Source organism: Panthera tigris, chromosome B1, assembly GCF_018350195.1.
Source record: "Panthera tigris isolate Pti1 chromosome B1, P.tigris_Pti1_mat1.1, whole genome shotgun sequence".
NCBI lineage: Eukaryota > Metazoa > Chordata > Mammalia > Carnivora > Felidae > Panthera > Panthera tigris.
The window spans coordinates 199,169,358-199,190,566 of NC_056663.1; the positions used below are offsets into that span (position 1 = coordinate 199,169,358).

The 21,209-nt window shown below is 57.0% G+C and overlaps 1 protein-coding gene across 5 annotated transcripts in view; it reads right to left on the reverse strand.

Annotated features, from left to right (window-relative positions):
• JAKMIP1 (janus kinase and microtubule interacting protein 1) overlaps positions 1–21,209 on the reverse strand; it is a 90,762-nt gene that overhangs the window by 2,305 nt on the left and 67,248 nt on the right. For 2 of the 5 annotated variants that reach the window (XM_042984975.1, XM_015534691.2), the window contains 6 exons: positions 20,011–20,070; positions 8,108–8,236; positions 6,732–6,860; positions 5,386–5,469; positions 2,232–2,294; positions 145–556 (listed from right to left, as the gene is read on the reverse strand). In XM_042984975.1, the coding sequence (XP_042840909.1) occupies positions 383–556; positions 2,232–2,294; positions 5,386–5,469; positions 6,732–6,860; positions 8,108–8,236; positions 20,011–20,070 (639 nt within the window). In that variant the 3' untranslated portion in view covers positions 145–382. Of the gene's footprint in view, positions 1–144; positions 557–1,476; positions 1,523–2,231; positions 2,295–5,385; positions 5,470–6,731; positions 6,861–8,107; positions 8,237–19,500; positions 19,615–20,010; positions 20,071–21,209 lie in introns of those variants that run through there. The other 3 variants (XM_042984973.1, XM_042984972.1, XM_042984971.1) reach the window with 3 other exon arrangements.

The window sequence follows — 21,209 nt, forward strand, 5'->3', positions numbered from 1 at the left end:
CCCTGCATGCAAGGTCACTTAAAAAAGGTGTGTTCTTAATTGCAACAGCGCTTCTGTCCGACTTTGCAGAACGCATACCAGGTGACTATGCATGCAGGAAAGAAGTAGTTATGGAAATGAAACACAAATAAAAAAGGCAAAATATTGCAAAAACAAATTATTTTATTAAGTGCAAAAAACAAGCCGTAGGCAATAAATAGATTAGCTCTGGTACATGTCCAAAGACCTCGGTGAGCATTCTCTCCAGAACATATTAAGGCAGTGAAATTATTCTGAACATACAGATTTAAAAAAAAAAGAAAAGAAAAGAAAAGAAAGGAAAAGAAAAGAAAAGAGAACTCTACCACGTCCCTTTACACATGCTGGAGGGCATCGGGGAGCTTTACATGAATTTCAGTTTGGGCTCAAAGAGAAGGTCTGCTCCGTTTGAGAGCGCGCAACAGATAGAGTCTCTTACTTCGAGCTCCAGCACTCGGAACTCTAGCAGCTCATTTTGGTCCTTGGCGTCCTGCATTTCGTTCTTCAGCTGACTCTCTTCCATTTCCAGTCTGTAAATCTAGAGCAGACGCACCTGTGGGTTAGCGGGCGGGAGGACCGCCGTCTCCGTGGGGGCCGCGGGAGACGCACCCTGCTCAGCGCGGGCGGGGTGCGGGGGTGGGGGCGCCGGCACCGTCCCTGCCAACCCCCCCCCCGGGGGGCCGGGCCCGGAAGAGGGGCTCCTCATAGGCTTGCCGAATAAATGAGCGATGGGGGAAACTGAGGCACGGCGCCACTAAGTCCCTTCCTGAGGTCAAGTGTGAGGGAGGCAGGAACGCACCATGGGCGCTTCTGATCCCAAAGCCTCAGTGTGGTCTTTTCGCGGGCGGTCTGGCCCCCCAGGATGAGCCCCCCCCCGGACAGACAGCACCAAGCTGCGGCAGGAAGGCACAGGCCGCCACTGTGACCCTGCCAGAGGGCTGAGGAGAAGGCCTAGTGGAATCAGTTCTCCTGAAGGCACAAGTCCGTCTGGGGAGGTGGGCCGCCTGGTCCAACACCTGCCAGGAGACACTGGAAAAGCACCCTAATGGCTCCGTGCCTCAGTTTCTGTCGCAGGGGCATAAAGTCCTGCAGCCAGGACTGACTGAGGTAAGGCACACCTCCTTACAGAGGGCCTCCCCTCCTCCTGCCTGGAGAACCAGAGGGAGGGTCTCCACTGACGGGGTCCTGCACCCCCAGGGGACTCTTGGAAACAGTGTGTTTTCTCCATGGCTCCCTGAATTTAGTGAGCAGGACACGAAATCTCTCCCAACGCACAGGCCCGACCTGCAGGGCGGCGACACGCCCTGTCCCCGAGCTCCAAACGCTATGGAGAAACACAGGGCAGTGAGCGGCCACACCCGTCAGTGGCAGAGCTGGGACTGGGGACGGGCGCGGAGGGGGGCAAGCCCGGGCTCAACGCTGCAGGTGTTCTAGGATGCTCTAAAGCTGAGGCCTCACCCAGGTCTGGGGCGGCTGGCATGCAAGGTCCAGGAAAAGCAAACCTCTGTGGACAGAAAGTACACCGCTGGTTGCCAAGGGGTGGGGGTGGGGGGGGGGTGTGGTGGGAGGAGACAGGGAGTGACTACAAATGGGCACAAGGGACCCTTGTGGGCCGCGGAAAAGGTCCTAAAGCTGCATTGTGACGGTGGCTGCACAAAGAAAACAAAACAGAACAACACTCTGAATTGCACACAAACGAGAGAAACATAAAGCTGAGGTCTCATTCCAAAGCATTAAACCTACTCCCCTTGCTGTCTCAAGAGGCGTCTGGAAAGTTCCATGACCGCAAGAAGGAAGACAGGCTCAGCTTTGCCAGCACCGAGGCCTCCGGTCCATGAACTGGACTGTGACGGCCTGAGAGCCTGCCGGGCGGCCAGCGCCTTCGGTCCCCCCTGCCACGTGGGAGGGAGGGGACCTGCCGGGGGTTCCAGAGCAACGGGAGAGGTGGCCTGGAAAGCCCTGTGGAGGCAGGGCAGGCGGCCCTCACTGTGTCTGCAGGGCGCACGCCCTGTCCCAGAGGACAGAACCGGGGCCGAGGCCTGGGAAGCCCCACAAATTGGGCTCGGACTCAACGTGAGGAAGAGGTCTGTGCTCTGAGAGCCAGTCAGGACCCAGACCCACCATGGGGGCACTGGGGCAGAGTCTCAGTCGGGCTGAGCCTCTGAGGTCCCTGATTCTCTGAGGGGGCGGGGAGGGCACTGACGCTCACGTACCTTTTCCAGCAAGTCCTGGTTTGTCCTGATGAGAAGCTGCTTCTCTTCAACCCACTTGGAATCCTAAGAAAAAGCACTAAATATGTTCACGCTCATTGAAGCAAACAGGTGCTCACACAGCAAAGACTGAGTCAGCGAAAAAAAGTCACCTAATATAAGGCTATGAAAAGGTCATGGGGCACCTGGGGGGCTCAGTAGGCTAAGCGCCCGACTCTCGATTTCGGCTCAGGTCACGATCTCATGGTTTGTGAGTTCGAGCCCCGCGTCGGGCTCTGTGCTGACAGTGCAGAGCCTGCTTGGGATTCTCTCTCTCTCCCTCTCTCTCTGCCCCTCCTCACTTGTGCATGTGCTCTCTTTCTCTCTCTCAAAATAAATAAGCATTAAAAAAAAAAGGGACTATGAAAAGATCAGAGAAGGGACAGCAGCTAGAAAGACTTCATCATCCCTCTAAACCTCTACACCCAGAAAAGCGAGCCGGCGGGATCGCAGGGTGTCCCTTCCCTACCGCTCACGCTCCCTGAAAGCAGAGGGGGCCCACGCTGAGTGTCATTGCCAGGAAACCAGCTGCAGAGCGACCAAATCGGCACTGCCCACCCGCTCAGGCCTGCTCACTGCACCCGGGGTCTCCCCCACACCCGCGGACACGCTCTCGGGTGCATCCTGGTCCCTCTGCCCGTGAGGCCCTAACTACATGTCTCGGCCCGGGCAGGTTCCTGTCCAGGTAAGTCCCATGAGCACACGGCACTAGGTCTGTCTTTCCACCGTGGCGTCCCCAGCCTGTGCTCCATAAACACGGCAGGATGGATAAGGGAACAAACGGAAGAACGTTCCTCTTCCCTTCTCTCAGCTCCGGCGGCCTCGGCTTCCCTCCACCTCTCACGTATCACCCTGCACTGTCGCTGGGTCGACACATGGAGGCCCCATGAGGCCGTGAGTCCCTGTGAGGACAGAGCCCGTTCTACTCATCCTTGTACCTGGAGCATACCGTCTGCAACTGTCCCTCCCACCTCCACGGCCCTTTGCGGTATCACTCTGCAGCTCCTCCCAATGACCGATGGCATCGAATTCTCCAGCCCTGAAGCCAGGCGTGGCTGGGGCGACTTCGGCTACCGGGATACTCGCAAATGGGATTCAAGCAGAGGCTTGGAATGCACCTGTGCATTGACGCCTGCCCTTTCCTCCGGTCCCCAGGCCACCAGGCAAAGACGCCAGGTTGGAGAGAGTAAGAGAGATGGCGATGAGAGACCGTGAGCCAACACGGCAGCCAAAGCTGGCACCAGTGCCCAGACGGGACAGAGAGGCCATTGCAGGCCACCCGGGCCCAGGTGACCCAGAGAGCAGCCTGTAGCATGAGCCCCGGTAAGACCAGCAGAGGAACTACCCTATTGGGCTGAGCCCAATCCAAACCGCTGACCCACGGAATTATGAGCAAATCAATTTTTTTTTCTTGTTTTAAACCGTTAAGTTTTGGGGTGGTTTGTTACGCAGTGATAGCTAATCGATACATTATCCCTGCAGGCCGAGCACAGAGCCTGGCGTGGGGCAAGCGCTCTGGTGAGCGTTCACTGAACAAACGGACATTTGCTTTGTCCCAGCGTGGCCCTTTCATTTATATGGTGCTGAGAGCAGCCCATCCACGGCTGAGAGCACCCATCCACAGGTGGGGCGTAACTTAGTCGAAGACGGTGGTCAGGAGCTATGTGAGCTCAGCCTGGAAGAGGGGCCCAGGACAGTGGCAGGTGGACGGGAGTCTGAAAACAGCCTTCTCTCCCACCTGGACTGTTCCCCAGGCTGCTTCCTCTTACCACTTCTGCTTCCCCAGTATGTGAAGGATTAATATCACCCCCATTTTAAAGATGAGTAAACTGAGGCACAAAGAGACAATGTCGGTCGCGTGGGTTGTGCTACATGCCTGCCAAGTCGGTCCCGGAGTATGGGCTCTTCACCACTGTCCTGCCTCCGTGGAATGTTCTGGACCACGGTTATGGAAGCAGTGCCCAAGGGCTGGCCGATCAGCGCCGGCCACAATGCTGCTGCCGTGGGCGGCTTCGCGAGTACCCCCAGCCCTGGTTACTGGCCGTCTGCCTGAATTCGAATCTCAGCCACCACCCGAGCCCTAGAGCCACTAACTGCTCAGAGTTAGTTCTAAGCCATCTGTTCAGAACCTCATACACGCCCTTCCCTAAACACCCACCACCAGTCCCCGTGTCCCAGCCCAGGACCTCGGGGAGCCCTTGCCAGACCTCCCCACCCCCTACCCGCACGGCACCCCCACCGTCAGGTGTAGCCACATGACTGTTTTGGTGAAACGTGTCCAGGCAGCAAACTGCCTTCTCCTGCCCTCTGAGGGGGAAGGCGAGCTGCCGACGGGGCCGTTATATCCAGGCTGGTGCCCCAGCGCTGGATCCCTGAGTAACCACATGGAGTAGACGACCCCCCGGCCTGCGGGAGGGACAGGAAGGGTGCTGAGTAGGAAACAAACCTCACCGCGGTAAAGCCACTGCGAAGTTCTGGTTTATTTCTTACCGCGGAGAGCGCGGCCGACCTGCGCTGACCCCTGGGTGATGTCGCCTTTGAACGTAACCCTCTGAGAGGCTGGACCTCCGCCCAGACCACCCTCCACGGTCTCCCCCAACTCAGGGGACGGGTCTGGGGCTGGGCTTTGCCTCTTTACTGTTCCCTGCTGTCAACCGGGCCTTGTCACGTTCAGAGAAGGTGCATGTGGAGGCGACTCGGCTCCGAGAAACTCAGGGACCTGGAGGGCACGTGACGGGGCCACAGCCGGGAAGCCGGGATCCCCTTCACTTTCACAACTGGGTCTGGAGAACCAGTGGCAGCTTTTCGTTCAGAGTCAAGTCAAAACGGGTTGTGGTCACCACCTTGCTTTGTGAAGCGTCTCCCACTTCTGAGCATTTGGCCCACAAAGAAAACGCCACGTTAGGATTTCATTTCGTGGCTTGATTTCTATAAAAACTCTGCAAACAGGCACCTCAGGAAGGATATTCTCGCTGGGCTCTGCTAGGGATTTTTTCTCTGATGTCTCTGGAGCAAACCACACAGACCGTGGAGGGGGTCCCCCGCCCCCCAGCACCAAGGCCACGGGGACACCACGAGGGGACAGAAACGCAAAGAGCCGCACGCTCGTTCTACTCACCTGTCCCTTCTCGACGAGCAACTTCTCCAAATCTTCGATTTTCGCCTGACACCTCAGCAGGTCAGCTTGGAGCTGTTCCCGAGTCTGGAGAGAAAAGGACCAAAAAGTGAGCGGGTCACCGCGAATGGGTGACAAGGGTGGAAAGGACCGCGCCACGATCCGGGCCTTGGAAGCACGTCCGTGTGGGGGAGCACGGGCTCGCAGGCGGCACGTGGGGTCGCTCGCCTGCACGTTACACACGTTTAAGAACCGAAAGACCTTGAGGGGTCGTCGGCTCTATTCCCCTCGATTTTACAGACATTGACACGGAAGCCTAGAGAAGGGGTTCATTTCTACAAGGGGGTAAGCGAGCCGGAAGCCAGATGTCAAGGTCCCCACCCTGGCTTTCTGACCACGTTCAGTGGCTGCCTCTATCAACGCTCCCAGACACGTTTCGTGGGCCCTTTATCACCTACGGGAAGGGCTGAAAACCCAAGTGTCTCAAGGACCGGGCGGGTATGTAAGTAAGGGAAGCCGACTGAGTGTGGGGTCGCACGGGGGGTGGGGATCGGGACCAAGTGAGGCACACGTCCCCTCTCAGGCGAAATGCCCACTCAGCCGCGGCCCAAAGCCGCCACCACGTGAACAGGAAGCCCGCTGTTGCCCGGCCGAGCACGTTGTGAGCCGCTGAGAGAGGTAAGGAACCTGAATTTCTACGCAAAATCTCTTGACTTTTAAACGCTGGCAGCCACAGGAGGCAGGCCACACCGAGCCCAGCCCTGTTACCTCCATCGACCTACAAGGTTACAGGCTGAACTCCACTGCGGCACAAGAAGCTTTCCTCCCCGCCCCCCCAGCCTCATCCGCCACCCCCTACTTCACAGGGCTGTCGTGGGAACGATACGGGGACTGTGCTGGGTAAAGCACTGTGTCTGCGGGGCCCCTTGCTTTCAGAAGGAGGGGCAGGCAGCCGCCGGCCCATGTGACTCCTGAGGGTGGGGTAAGGGCCAGCGGGTGGAATTTCCTGGAAGGCAGAGCTCAGCCCAGTGCAACGGGGGGCCTGGCCCAGCCCTGGGTGGCCGGCAGGGACCAAAGCGCCTTGAGGGCTGGGAGCACGCCGGGATGTGCACAGGGGTTTCTCAGCCTGGGAGGGAGAGGAGGGTCCTTGCCGAGCCCTGGGGTCTGAACGCATTCCTGCCAACAGACGGCACGCGTGACGTGTGCCGGACCACAGCATCGTTTCTTCTGGCCGCGCCTGCGGTCACACGGTGGCCCACGGGTTTGCCCACGGTGTCCCCCATCAGCTCGCACAACCCCCTCCAAGCGTCAAAGGCGGGGCGCGGGGACCCGGCGTTCTGCGCACTCACCCGGGCCTCTCTCTCAGCGTCCAGCGTCCCCCCCACCTGCTCCTGAAGCAGGGCGTAGGCCCGCTGCAGGGCCTGGTACTCCCTGGTCAGCTGGCAGAACCGCAGGTCGGCCTCTTCTCTCGTCGTCGTCTGAACGTGCCGGAGAAGAGAGACACAACAGAGCGCGTGACGTGGTGAGGCTTCGGCCCGGAAGCACACACCCGGCCCTCCCGGCCGCTGCCCACAGTTCCTCGGGGGGAGCCGGTCACCGCCGGGATGTAACTGGGGACCCCGGGTGACAGGCTGCGGGAGGAGACGCCGTCCCCGTCGTCAGCGCCCTCCCCGGGAGCTCGCGGAAGCCCAGAATGCCTGAGTCACGTGCAAGGGAGGCAGGGGAAGAGCGCCCCTGAGCCAGCCCGGACCCCACGGGTGGACGTTTCCGTGCCCCCTCCCTCCGTGCTCCTCACGTCGGGAATCTCTCCGAAGACAACCCCCCAGGCACGCAAGGGTGCAGCGACTGGCTGGCCAGTGGCACGTCTTTGTGGCTGTGAAAACTGGGAAGCACCCGTTAGGGGACGCTCGTGACATTAAAGGCTCCGTGCGCGTCCACGTGAAAAGTCCCGCGTGCTCACCAGAGACGGGGGCGTGGAACACGGCATTTGGTGCCGAAAGCTGCCCGTTACAAGCCGTTGGTGCCAAAGGAAAATCGAAAAAGGCCCGTGTCTGGTGTGACCGTGCTCTACTCGGGTTTCCCCAGAGAGCCCGGCCGGCGAGGGGCGGGCGGGCGAGGACAGAGCCGCCCTTCACGCCTCTGTGAGGCCGGCTCACTTAGTGCCGCGGTCATGAGCCTGGATGTGCGCGCTGGTCGGGCACCGTGAGGCTGGTAGCTCGGGGTGACAGGGCTTCCGGGGGTGTTCTTCCCGCCCTCCACGCTCTCCAGCACTGGGAGCGTTCTCTCCTGTGTGAGGCGTCGCCTTCGTGAGGACAAGGCAACCGTGTCCTGCCCGCCAGGTGGGGTCCCTGTGCGTGCATTTGTCCGCGTGTGTATGTGCCTCTGTGAGCATCGTGAGCCTGTGCATACATGTGTGTGCCTGTGTGCCCGCGTGTGCAGGGGGGACAGGGACAGACCACCATGCAGCAATTTTAATTGAAAAGGTAACAGCGAGGCCACCACTGGGGTGGTGAGATGGGGGGGGCAGGGAGGGACCGCTACATGCTGCCGGTGCCCCCCTTGCCTTCATGGAGGCCGGGCCCAGCAGGGGCCTCCTGCCCTCGAGGCTGCAGGCTGAGACGTCACAGGTCCTCGGGGCCGAGATCTCTACACCGGGGAGCGACAGGGGCGGTTGTCAGAGGCCGGAGGCGTGTGCCCACAGCACCTCAGGTGCGGGGGTGCTTACATCATCCAAGTCTTCCTCGGGCGTGACTGGGGCCCTGTCCGTCCTGTCCGTGTTGCAGGAGGTTTCTGACAAGGTTTCCGAGTCCACAGACTCCTCATCAAATCCAAAAAATGTCTCCACAACATGCTTCTGGAAAACGCAACGTGCGTGACATCAGGAACGGACTCAGCATTGCCGAGTCCCCCCTCTCCCCCCGGCGGCCCAACCCGCCCTGTCACCCCAGGCACGGGGGCGACTACGCACACCGGGGCCCCAAGGGCATCCCAAGAGGCGGTTGGCGGGGTCTGTGCTTGAACGGGCGGAAAGGAGGCGGCCGAAGGAGGTGGAGGGTGGGGACAGCAGAGCACGCTGGCCTGACCCCGATACTCCTTCTGCGGGTCCCTCGGCCCCCTTGAGCGCCCACTTCCTTCTCCATCAGACGGACAGGGAGCCCCCGCCTCACCCAAGAGCGCAGAGTGAGGTCACGCATCCGCTGTGCCCGGCACGCCGACCCTCGATGGGCCCGTGTGGGTCCTACTAAGGAGGGGCAGGGGGCCACGTGAGACGTCTCGTTCTACGTGCCAGACACGGGGAAAGTTGAAGGGGGCAGAAGGCCCACAGATGGACCCCGGGCTCCAACCGGCTGGGTGAGTGTGTGGCCCGGGTCCTCACTGGACCTCACTGAGGGGCAAATTTTGTTTAACTTTTGAGTATAGAAACCTTGAGGCACTGAAACGATGAGAAGGAACAGTGCAACGGACCCCTCACGCGTCCATCACTCAGAGTCGGAGGAAATTTTACCGCTCTGTGCGCCAGCCTCCTGGCTACCCCACCCAGTACTTTGCCCACCCCAAATACCGTGATATATGTGGCTTCGCACACATGCCCGCATTCAATCGGCAAACCCCTGACTGAGCACCTTCTAGGGGCACATACTGGGCGGGGCCTGGGGAACACCACCTGATGAACACCAGCCGTGCTCCCCACCACAAGGAGCTTCGCTTAGTCTCCTGGGGGGGGTGGTCTGCGGACATCAACCCACAGTCACCAGATCGAACTCCCTTGTGTTAGGAACAATGTTTTGTTCGTTTCTTTGTTTGTTTCTTACAACCGATGAGTACTTTTCATGGCCATGAAGAAAGAAACATAATTAAATCCACAGCCGAGCCCCAGGCTCCCACTGGTTCACCCAGAACCTGGCTTTTCCCAGAGCCCCCTCCCCATCCCTCACCCCACAGAGGGATCGGGGCACACCCCACATGCTGAGGACCCGTCCTAACCTGCTTGCTTAAGCGGGCATATGTCTGCAATCTCGTGCACCCAGATGTAAGAAAAATGTGGCCGGTACCACAATTAATAACATAATTAAGGGGTGCCTGGGTGGCTCAGTCAGTTAAGCGTCCGACTTCGGCTCAGCTCATGATCTCACAGTTCGTGGGTTCGAGCCCTGCGTCAGGCTCTGGGCTGACAGCCAGCTTCTGAATCTGTGTCTCCTTTTCTCTCTGCCCCTCCCCCCCTCACGCTCGCTCGTGCACTCTCTCTTTCTCTCAAATATAAATAAACATTAAAAAATGTTTAAGAAAAAATAAAATAAAATAGAATAGAAAGAAAGAATTCTGAATCAGGAAGGGAGAGGGAGACAGAGTGGACTGCTCTGTCACCTTCTGCAGCTAGAGTTTCTCGAGAGGTTTTGCTAGAGGCACCCAGGAGGACGGTGAGGGCAGAGATCTGGGCTTTTTTATTCCCCACTGTGGCCCAGAGTCTGGCACACTGAGTCAACACCGGTTTTTCAATGCGTATTCGTGAACATGTCTTTGTTAACGAACTCAGAGCTACACCAACTTGTTTGCCCCTAGTTTCGGGCTCGCGTGCGACAGCCCTTGCCCTCACTCACGCAGCCAGCACCGCTGGACCCCCGCCCGGTTACCCACCCCAGGTGAGTTTAGCAGGTAGGACTGTGGGGACCTATTAGGTTCTGTCGGCTTTCCATGATTCCTTCTCTCCAAGTAGAGGTTGCAGACAATCATATACCCCAATCTCCTCTCCAGATGAGAAACCTCACTTGAATGCAGGCATCGAAAACTCTCCAGACGATTTCCAGGGGGCAGCGGCCACGACATCCTGACGGTGACAACGGCACCTTCAGGAGCGACAGGTCTGCGGCACTCAGAGGTCCTCTGCACGCACACAGCTCACCGCCCCGGGCTCCAGGCTCCTCATTTTTCCGGGCAGCCATTCACCCGACCCTATTTCTTGTAAACACGGCTAATTGCGAGGCCTCTGGGGACAGTTCTGTGTCTGCTGCCGTGTGGACTGGCAGCGAGCAGTGACGCACGCTGACCGAGTCCCCGGGAACCATCCTGCCACAGTCTCTCCAAAGCCTCGGGACACGACACCCACGGTCAGCCTCGCGGACCGTTGTGACGCCTCTGTTCATCCCCCGGGCTGATCTGCCTCCTGAAACCTTGCAGGACGGCTAGCTGGGCACTCCGCTACCGAGTCCTGACACGGGGCGTTCACTCCGGATGCTGCAGACGTGCGTTTAAAGTGCTGCTTTTGTCATCAGCCGAACCCCAGACCCGAATGGAGCCCCTCAGTCCAGGGTGGCCCCAGAGACCAAGACCCCGGGGAAGCATGCGGCGGTGAGGGAGGCAGGATGAGGCTCTGTAGGGAGCAGGGCTGGGGAGACCAAACACTCACATTCTGACCCTCTCACAACAGGAGGCGAATCTGCAGATGCGAGACCCCCTCTCCCCAACCTTGCGGAACATACAGGCTGGACGAGTTTGTTTCCTGGAAGGATTAGGTTCTTAAAAGCTCTTGGATTATGCAGGAAGTCTAGAAGTACTGCATATATTCATGCCTTTGTTAATAAATGCAAGAGAGAAACAGACCTTGGAATGCTTAAAGAGAAAATCTGGGGGCTGGTTTCTTTAAGGACAATGCAACCAGTGCCTTATGCTGCATTTTCAAAATATGTGTAAAATAATAGTGCCTGCCTCCGAGGAATGACAGAATCATCTAGAAAACATGGTTTCCTCTTTCTTAAAGAGCCAAGCACTGGGGAAATCGTTGAGTTTTCAGAGCGTCCACCTTGCTCAGATCCCCCGGGCATTTATGTCCCGGGAGCAGATAGTTTGGGAGCATAAACCCCCGTCTCTGCTCAGGGTGGCACATCTTCCCTATGGAAGGAGCTCGCTCGTCCAAGACTCCCATTTTCTCTACCCCCCGGAGTCTTGCCTTGCTGACTCCTCTTTACAAATTAATCCAGGGGCGCCTGAGTGGCTAAGCATCTGACTTCAGCTCAGGTCATGATCTCAGGGTTCATGAGTTCGAGCCCCACGTCGGGCTCTGTGCTGACAGCTCAGAAGCTGGAGCCTGCTTCAGGTTCTGTGTCTCCCTCTCTCTCTGCCCCTCCCTGCTTGTGTGCTCTCTTTCTCTTTCTCCCTCTCTCTCAGAAATAAATAAACATTAAAAAAATAAAAATAAAATACAAACTAATCCAAATGTTTTAAATGCAGCTTGGGCCCAAGTGAAAAATAAACGTGTCTGGTCCATTTGCACCTTGCACACACAGAGGTGGTCGTTCTCAGCACATCAAAAGGCACCGGGGGAGGGGGTGGGGTGTAGTGTCTCTGAAATAAACATCCCTCCGCTGGCTCCGGCCTCTGAGCCCCGTCTCCTGTCCCCCTGCATCACTCGGGACCACCAACCGCCAGCTCGGAAGGGGCCTCCCAGCCTCGGCCGTGTCCTCGCTCCGAACCGCGGCCGCCCAGAGCCAGACGCTTACCTTCATGCTTGTAGGTCATCTCCTGACAACCGGAAAAGTACAGACACACCAGGGCACAGAGACAGAGGAAAAAGGAGAAGTACAGCACGAAGAGGATGTACTCCATTGCCGGGCAGGGAGGTGGAGCCCGCGTGGGCCCCGTGTGCGCCCCGTGGGCCAAAAGCAGCCTCACTGGCGTCTGCTTGCAGACCTCTCTCAAGTCCTAGTGGAAAGCGCTCATTCTCTCCCGGAACATTCTCCTTCCCTCCACCACGCCGAGCCCACTGTGCCCGAGGCTTCCTGCACAGAGATCGGGCTTCGTGGGCAAGGCCGCCAGCCCAAGGGCAGATCCAGGGGCCAGGCTGGCACGCTAGTCACACGGCTTCTCCCTCCTCGAGCTGCCTTGTCGTCAGCGCCCTCCCACAGGCCCCGGGTGATCACGAGGCCCCCTGGGGACACCACACTAGCAACCACGATGGATGCAGAGACAGCTTTCTTCCGGACCAGAGCCAAAAACGAGGAGGCGCCTCCCGCCTCGTGCGCTTGGGCAATTTGTCTGTCCGTCCCGGCCACCCCATGTGCACCCTGGGCCCACTGAATTCACAGGATTCTCACTGATCTGTCCCTCAGCATTTGTTTGACCGTTTATACAGACTGATGAAGCCACTAGCCACAGGGGGGCTGCAGGGGTGCAGGCCCGGTGCTCCCGCCCATGCGGGGCCCCCACGGAAGCCCGCATTTCTTGGAGAAGCTTCTCTCCGCGAAACATCCAAGGTGAAAACCCACATGTTGAAAAAATGGGCAGATGACACCATAAAAAAGTAAAACCTCTGTACTTTGAAAGATATTCAAGCGATTCTAAAAGGCGAAGGGCAACCACAAAAGCAAAACATAGGCAACCAAGTGCATATACAACTTTCAATTTTAATAATGCTCGATACTCTGCTCCTTTCAAAGTAGCCACGATACGAGCTATGCCCCCCAAGCCTTTCACTCATGTTTCCAAATGAGGAGCTCCCTGGGCCTGGTTCAGGGACAAGCCTGTGACCAAACTGAGCCAAGGAACATGCGCCCTGGGACTCTTGCTGGAACCACTGAGGAGAGACGCCCTCCTACTACAGAAATTGCTAGGCAGTGTAACACCAGCTTAAAGCTGCCGAAGCCAATTAGGTGACCACATGGGGAGACCCCACCTGAGAAGGAGCCCAGCCCAGAGGAAAGCAGGGTGGAAAGGTGGAGAGACACGTTCCCGGCAATATCGTGTGGGCATCTGGATCCAGCCGTGCCTGAAACCAGCCACCTCCAGACTTAGCAGCGATATAAATCCCTTTCCCTTCTTAAATGACTTTGGGTTTTTGAGACTCCCAATGAAAATAATCTTGGCTAATGGAAGAGGGGACGATAATCCTAGAAATCATGCCGTCTGCAAACTGTTGAGTTCTGGGACAAGCCTGAAGCCAATTTCTCTCCAGGCAGCTGTGCACCTGGACCCTCAAGAAGAAACAGGGACCGCCTTTGTCTGGCAGGTGCCTTCCTGGCTCTGGGGAAACCATGAGACGTGTCCTGTCCCGCTGGCTCTCGGACCTACTAAGACCTTCACCTAGGCCACAGCTCCTCAAGGGTGGGGACACCCCTCTGCGCCCTGTCACCTGACATTTTGCTGTGCCCAGGTTGATGGCAAGAGGGATGGAGGATGGGAGGGGCTGAGAGCCACACTGCCTTGGCCGTCAGCCCTGGGCTCGCGGTGGACATGAGAAACCTCAGGCCCGGGGCAGTCCAGATGGGACAGAATGCCTCATGACCACCACGTCCGCCTTGTCCCAGCACCTGACCCGGGGAGCCCGACTGAGGACCCCAGGCATAAGCCACGAGTACAGCCCTGCTCCCTGGGTTGCAGGATAGACTGTGTGGCCCCCAACGCCTGCTCTCTGTGTTGCCATCAACCACATTCGACCACAGCACCCCGGGTCCTCCGAGCACAGGGCCTCAGAAGAAGAAGATGGGGAGACTGCGCCACGTGTCGGGGCAGAAGGAGCAGAGGGCTGAGGAAGCCCAGAGAAAGGGCCCGCTGCTGTGAGGGTGACGGCTTGTCGAAAACGGGGACCACTCAGCCGAATCTTGAAGGAGCAGGAGGCGGTCGGGAGCAGAGGACGTGAGGGGGCCGGCCCGAGATGGGGTCTGGAGATGAGGCCACACGGCAAACCCAAGGGACTGGAGCCAGGGTGTGCCAAGGGGGATACAGCAGGAGGTGAGGAGGGCCGGGTCCCAAAAGGCCTTGAGAGCTGCCCAAGGGGCCCCAACTTTATCCCCCGGTAAAGGGGGAGCCAGCATAGGGTTCTTAGGAAGAAGGTGGCGAGGCCAGACTTGTGCCTCAACAAGACGGTTCTGGGAGCTGTGGAGGGAGGAACGTGCTGGAAGCCAAGGGGGCAGCCAAGAAAGCAGAGGGGGTCCCAGGACAAGCAGATAAGGGCTCGAAGGAACCTTGGAGCGCTGGGAAAGCAGAGGCCTGGCAGGATGGGTCTGGGATCAGACAGCCTCTGCCTCAAGCCCCTCCCCGATGGCTCTGGGGTCGCCTCAACACTAGGCAGGGGGCCTGGGGCTGCAGGCCAGCCCCCAGCCAGCTCTTCTCCAGAGGCCTCCTTCTCAGTGTTGGGGTTTCCTGTCCCATTTGAATATGCTGCCTGGAACCACCCTGACTTCCTGTCTATTCCAAAGTCTTCAGGTGTGGCCTCGATGTCCCGCGGTCATTGCTCTGCCAGATGACGTGCCCTGGGCAGCCCCATCCTCCTCCTGCTACCCAGCAACGTGTAGGGCTGCCCCAGGTCAACACATGCGGACGGTGTGCATGGCTGGGCCGTTCAGCGGCCCGGGTGTGGCCCGGGACGCAGGCTCTGTGCCTGCACAATTGTCCCCATGCTCCACCCACGGGACCCAAATCCAAAGTCCTGTACCAGCGGGCCCCACAAACCCAGCGGGCAGCATGGGAACAGCGTCTGGGGCCCCTCATGCTTCTGATGTGAGGCTCTGCCAGGCCGTGGAGGAGGGGACAGGTGACAGGGTCGCTGCCCGGCCTGGAGGGAACAAGCCCTCATCCCCTACAGAGAATGATACACGCAGCAAAAGCCTTCAGCCGCAGGCCAGCCAACAGTGGGGAGCCGGGCCGGCAAGTGGCCTGAAATGACTAACGTTCGCTTAGTGCAAGTTACAGAGCCCCCGCGGCGAGGGGGGACCGTGCCGGGGACTGCAGGCAGCCCCGTGAACGAGGCACACACGGTCCAGCCGCACCTCGCTCAGAGGCAGCTGGCGACAGAGCTGCGGGAAAGGACGGCCCAGGAGCAGAGTCGAGTGGAAACGACAATACGGGGGAAATTGGATTCCTCTGGGTACTTAGAAACGGAAAGCGTGGCACATGATGACAAACGTCCAGGTGCCCTAGCCACAGAAGGGCGTGCACACCGGCTCCTGTTCCAGGGCAGCGGCCGGCACCCTGTCCTTCCCACCACGAAGGAGCAGGCTTGGCCTTGGGGGCACAAGGTCAACTTTGGATAGGCCCTAAGTGTCCGATGAGCAGCGATACAGGAGCCACTGACCACGAGTGACCCACCAGAAGCTCCTCAGGCATCAGCAGTCCCAGGGTCCGTATGGGGACCGGGGGACCATGTACTGACACTCGGGCCCTCGGAAGGGCGATTCTTCCCATGGTACTTTGATGTTTCTCAGCAAGTTTCCCAGCCTCTTGTGAAGGCTGACTACTGTCTACAGGCACGGGGCGCCTGGGTGGTTCAGTCGGTTAAGCATCCGACTCTTGATTTCAGCTCAGGTCATGATCTCACCATTGTGAGATCGAGCCCCGCATCGGGCTCTGTGCTGAGCGTGAAGCCTGCCTGGGATTCTCTCTCTCTCTCCCTCTCTGCCCCTCCCCCCCCAGTAAATAAATAAACATCTCAAAAAATAATAAAGGGCATCAAGAGCTCACCTCACTGTCACCTGAGATGGTCCCTCTTTTGAAAAAAGAGGACACAAATTAGAACGGGGGAAATCAAGGGCAGGACCTGGGAATCTGCATTCAACAGGCCCTCCAAAGGAAAGCTGTCGGTTTAAGAGGAAGGGAGAAGGATGAATCATAATTTGTGGATCCCTGACTACATGCCAGGCACAGAGCCAGACGCTCTGTATAATCTTCTGGATGTGATGATCGTGGTAAGAACCAGGAAACAGGCCCTCCCAGGTCAATGCCACAGAGCCAGGAGCTGGACCGGACCTTCACACGGCTACAGGCTACGGGGTCTCAGCTTCAGCCGAGACCCCAGCCCCACGGTAACCGAGGTGTGTGCGCAAACCATGCCGATTTTAGCCACGCTCGCGTGCTCAGCTTTCTACTGAGACAGCTCCACGTTGTTAGACAGCAAGTTTCAGAGGCAGCAAACCTACCGCCCACAGGGGCTCCGTGTAGGGTTCAACCGTGACACTGGACTTCTGCGGAGCAAGCCCACCCTCCCCAGATGGGGCCTGGGGGCCGCCGGGGGTTCTCCCGCAACTCCCCATGGGGGTGCTGAATAGCAGGGTCCCGAGGCGAAACGCCCACACCGGTTCTGTCCCCAGGAGCACGGTGAGACAGGGTCAGCAGCCTTTGGGGCGTAAGGGTCCCCCCCACCCGGGATGAGGGCTGGATCTCACCACTGCTCTGCCATCACGATTATCTGCAGCAAACTGCGGTGTGGATGTGGGACCGGAGAACAAACCCCCTTCTGGGGGAAACAGAGAGTCCAGGGAAGCTTGAACTAGCCAGAGAGCAGAGACGGGCTGTCAGACTTCCAGAAAATTCTGGCACAAAAATCGGTGCCCAACAAAGGCCCGGGCAAAGTGGTAAAATACACAGATACATAACAGACAGAGCACGATGGAGGCATTTAAGGGGAAAAGGAAACTACTGAATCCCAGCAGCCTGCGGGAGGGAAGAAAGGGACACTGCCCAGGCCCGAGAGATAGCCCTAGGGGGTTACAAACCTGTGCAGGTCCCCACCTGCCCTGGACAACTCCAGGAGTAAGTAGGAGCATGTGGGGGAAACTGTTCTATCTTGAATCTTGAGACAAAGATAAGAGGTTCGTGGATCATAGAAACAGTTAAGCTGAGAAGACTGCGCACAGCTCAGGAAAATGCCCATGGAGACTCCCAAACCCCGCCTTCTGGTGGCAGCGAACTATTTCACTTAGGGACCGAACATCCCATCCTTTGACATGATCCGGTGTTGTGCAAACACACTTCGCCAGTACAAGCAATTTGCTTATGCACTCAACAACTGTTTAGGGACACGTACTCTGTGCCAAGACGGTGAAGGGGGTGCAGTGAGCAGGACACCGCTCCTGCCCTCCTCACCTGCTGTGCACACAAGCCTAGCAAACCACAGGTCAGTTCTAGGCCCTTGTAAAGTTCTCTTCCCATAAAGGAAATCGGGAAAAGGACAATGGAATCTTCCTTACTCCACGAACTCTGATACACGTTTGAAAAATAAAGTCACAGCTCAACAGAGGGACTCCCGAAAACCCTACTTAGAAGCTTTTCTAAAAAAATTTTTTTAATGTTTATTTATTTTTGAGAGAGAGAGAGAGAGAGACAGAGCATGAGCAGGGGAGGGGCAGAGAGAGAGAGAGAGGGAGACACAGAATCGGAAGCAGGTTCCAGGCTCTGAGCTGTCAGCACAGAGTCTGACGCAGGGCTCGAACTCACAAACACGAGATCATGACCTGAGCTGAAGTCAGATGCTTAGCCGACTAGGGGCCCCCCTACTTTAGAAGCTTTATGGGTTGCACAATGCCGCAATACTCCCGGCTCTCCGGGCCGAATGCCTTTAGACCACTGCTGTTTCAACACAGCCTGTGGTGAAAACGGCATTCACGCACATGACTGGCAGCTGTACGAAACGAGGCGTGTTTTCCGTACGGCACAGGGGGTCGCGTGTTCCCCACCAAAGCCTCCACACCCTGTGGATCCACATTTCAGCTTCCGGGAATCTGTCCACGGGAACAATCCAGACCCTGGCGCAGCTTCCTGGACAAAAGGAGGCCACCGGGGTGGCATTTACAGAAACAGAAAGTCCAGTCCCTTAAAGCAACGGTCAATACCCAGGGAATACAACAGAACCGGCCCAGAACGCTGCCTACCGTAAACACACTCTGCGGCAGGAGTTACAGCTGCCAGGAGCTAAAAGCAAACATGTCTGGCACCGAATGGAACACAAATGTATGGCCCATCTACTCAACAGATTATATAACCATCAAAATTTGCTTGTATGACGACAGGGTCATGACACGGATAAATGCTTTATGGTAGAACGTTAAGTAAAAAAAAAACAAAAAAACAGGAAGCAACAGCGTACTCTACAGTCACAGTCACATTATTAAGAAAGAAAAAGATGGGGCAGATCAAGGGCTGGGGGTGGGGGAGGGGTTGCACAAAACGCCAGCCTAGATGGTGCCAGGGAGGCCCTGTGGGTGACATTTGGCTTATTTCTCAGGTTAGTCTGTGGTGCTGTGATATTGCTTCCACAGTAAAAGTGACTATTTAAAAATAAACAAGTTGTGGGGCGCCCGGGTGGCTCAGTCGGTTGAGCGTCCGACTTCGGCTCAGGTCACCATTTCACGGCTCGTGAGTTCGAGCCCCGCGTCGGGCTCTGTGCTGATGGCTCAGAGCCTGAAGGCTGCTTCGGAGTCTGTGTCTCCCTCTCTCTCTGCCGCACCCCGCTCGTGCTCAGAGACCAAGTGAGCTGACAAGGGGGAGGTTCAAATTCAAGTCCGGGCTCCAAGGCCCACGTTTCCACCACTAAGACAAGCTGCATGAGGCACATGTCTCTATGTACTGACCTCAGAGACTCAGAAATGGAAGTGGCTCAGCACAGTGTGTTTATTTTATTTTTTATTAAAAACATTTTTTTAAATGTTTTTTTCATTTTTGAGAGAGAGAGAGAGAGAGAAAGAGAGCAAGGTCACTGCCGAAGTACTTGGTTAACATGAGGGTCATGGTGGAAGAGGGCGGGTCCCTGACCCAGTATGACTGGTGTCCTTATAGGACGACAGCGACACACTGGGCGAATGGTCTCTGACGACCAAAGCAGAGGTTGGAGTGACGCAGCTTCAAGACAAGGAACGCTAAAGTGTGCCAGGAAATCACCAGAACCTAAAAGAGCCTGGGAAGGACTCCCCTACGGGTCTCAGAAGGGGCACAGCGCTGCCGACACCTTTATTTTGGACCCCTGGACTCCAAACCGCGAGACGAGACGTTTCTACTGTTCCCAGCTGCCCGGTGTGGGGTACTTTGTCACGCAGCCCCAGGGAGCTGATGCACCAGGATCCCCATCTCCCTCCCACCACTTGGAGTACGTGGCACTACCCCCTGTTGCCTCCCGCTCAGGTTGCCCCAGTCCCCACCACTCCCTGCTGCCAGCCTCGAGAGCCACGTGCCTGTGGCTTTTCGGCAGCACATCCACACTGCTGTTTTCTCTAGAGAAGACAAAGATTTCTCTACAACCACATCTCTATTGAAAGAAAAACCAGGAGGGGGCGTCTAGTTCAAACGAAAGACCCACGTCTCTGTGGCGGTGAAACGAGGTTCACGGGTTTAAATGCAAACTTTTTTTTTTTTCCACACCTGCCCCAATTTGCTCTGTTTATTCCAGCGTGGCCCCTGTGGCGTCTGAATTCTCCCCGTCCAGCTGTGCTCTCCCTGCCAGGACATCTGGGCACCGTCTCTATAAAACCACATCTTCCAAAAAAAGAACACGGTTCTGCGTTATTTGAACAAAAAGAAGCTCAAAGCTCCTGATTTTTTTTAGAACGGGATATAAGATGTCAGAAACCAAGCCCGGGTGCGTTTTGAATCCTTCAAAAGGTCTAAGTATTTATGCTTTTAATTGGGGGCAAACAGCGCCTGAGGCCTACAGACAGAATTCATCGGTGAGTTTTCCATGAATAAATTACAGTCACTGGTTCGCGGCCATAACCGATGCACCGAGAGACGCGATAACAGCTTTTTCACCACCAAACGTGCAGACATGTGAGTGTCCCTGCCGTTAGGGCCCCTCACGGATTGCTTGCGTTTCCTCCCTCCCCTGGACCATGCAGGACAGCAAGCAGGACAGCCACACCCCCGCAGACTCACCTTGGGTGGCTTCAGACCTTTCCCGCGATGTCGTTTGGAGCGCAAGAGACGTTCTCTCTCCTAGAAGGAGATACAACGGTTGGCATTATCAGCCAGCCTCATATCACACCAGCCAACCCAACTGGCTCCCAAAGTGCGCCTCCCCCCCGTCGGCACTGGGCGTGCGTTCGTCCAAGTTCTGAGCACCCGCGTGACGGCCGCCTCCCAGAACTGCACGCTACAGAGTCACCCCATTTACTCGAGTCCTTAACGGGACGGGGACTGTCTTGACCAAAAAATACCAAAGTGTGCCAATCCTGAAAGCCCCAGCCTGTCTGCGCTGGGAGCTGGAAGTCGTAAAGCACGAGGCAGTGCTGACTGGCGATCGCCGTTCTGTCAGTGACCACAGCCCAGGATGAAATAGTTTGCGGCTTTGAGCTCAGACAGAGCCGGGTCCAAATCTTCATGGGCCTCCTCTGAACCAGGTGACGCGTTTTATTTCTCTGACTCTCAGGTTCTTCCTTTGCTCTATGGGGCTAGAACCTACCAAGCAGCGTGGCCCTAAGAAAGAAACAAGAGCCTGTGGCTGCCTGGTGGCCACTGTCAGTAAGATCGACATCTGCAGGGCAGCAGAAGGAGTGGCAGCCTTTCCGCTCTAGGCAAAACCAGGAGGTCTCTCCTTTCTAACTCAGCCCTGCTTTTCCCCTTGGCTGCCGGGAAACCCAGAGACAAATCTGCTGTTTGGTTATAGCCCTTATGGTCCACCCATCCGTCCCTCCTCATCTCAATGGATGCAGCGATCTTTATTTTTTCTGGGATTGTTGGTTTATTATTCCTCTTTCAACCTCATCGTCATTTTATTGAAGGTATGTTTTCATCTTATGTTCTACCAAGTTTTTGGGTAATGGAGAAAGATGAGAGGAAGGATGGATAGAAGGAAGAAGGGATGGAAGAAAGAAGGAGGATGGATGGATGGATGGATGGATGGATAGAGAAATGGGAGGAAGAAGGGATGGAAGGAGAGAGAGGATGATGGGAAGATGAGAGGATGGATAGATGGACGGATGGAAGGAAGGAGAGGGTGGATGGATGAACAGACGGAAGGAAGGATGGATGGACAGACAGATGGAAGGAAGCTATGGGAGAAAGAAGGGGTGGATGGATGGATGGATGGATGGATGAATGATGGATGGATGGGTGGCCGGACAGCTGAGAGATGG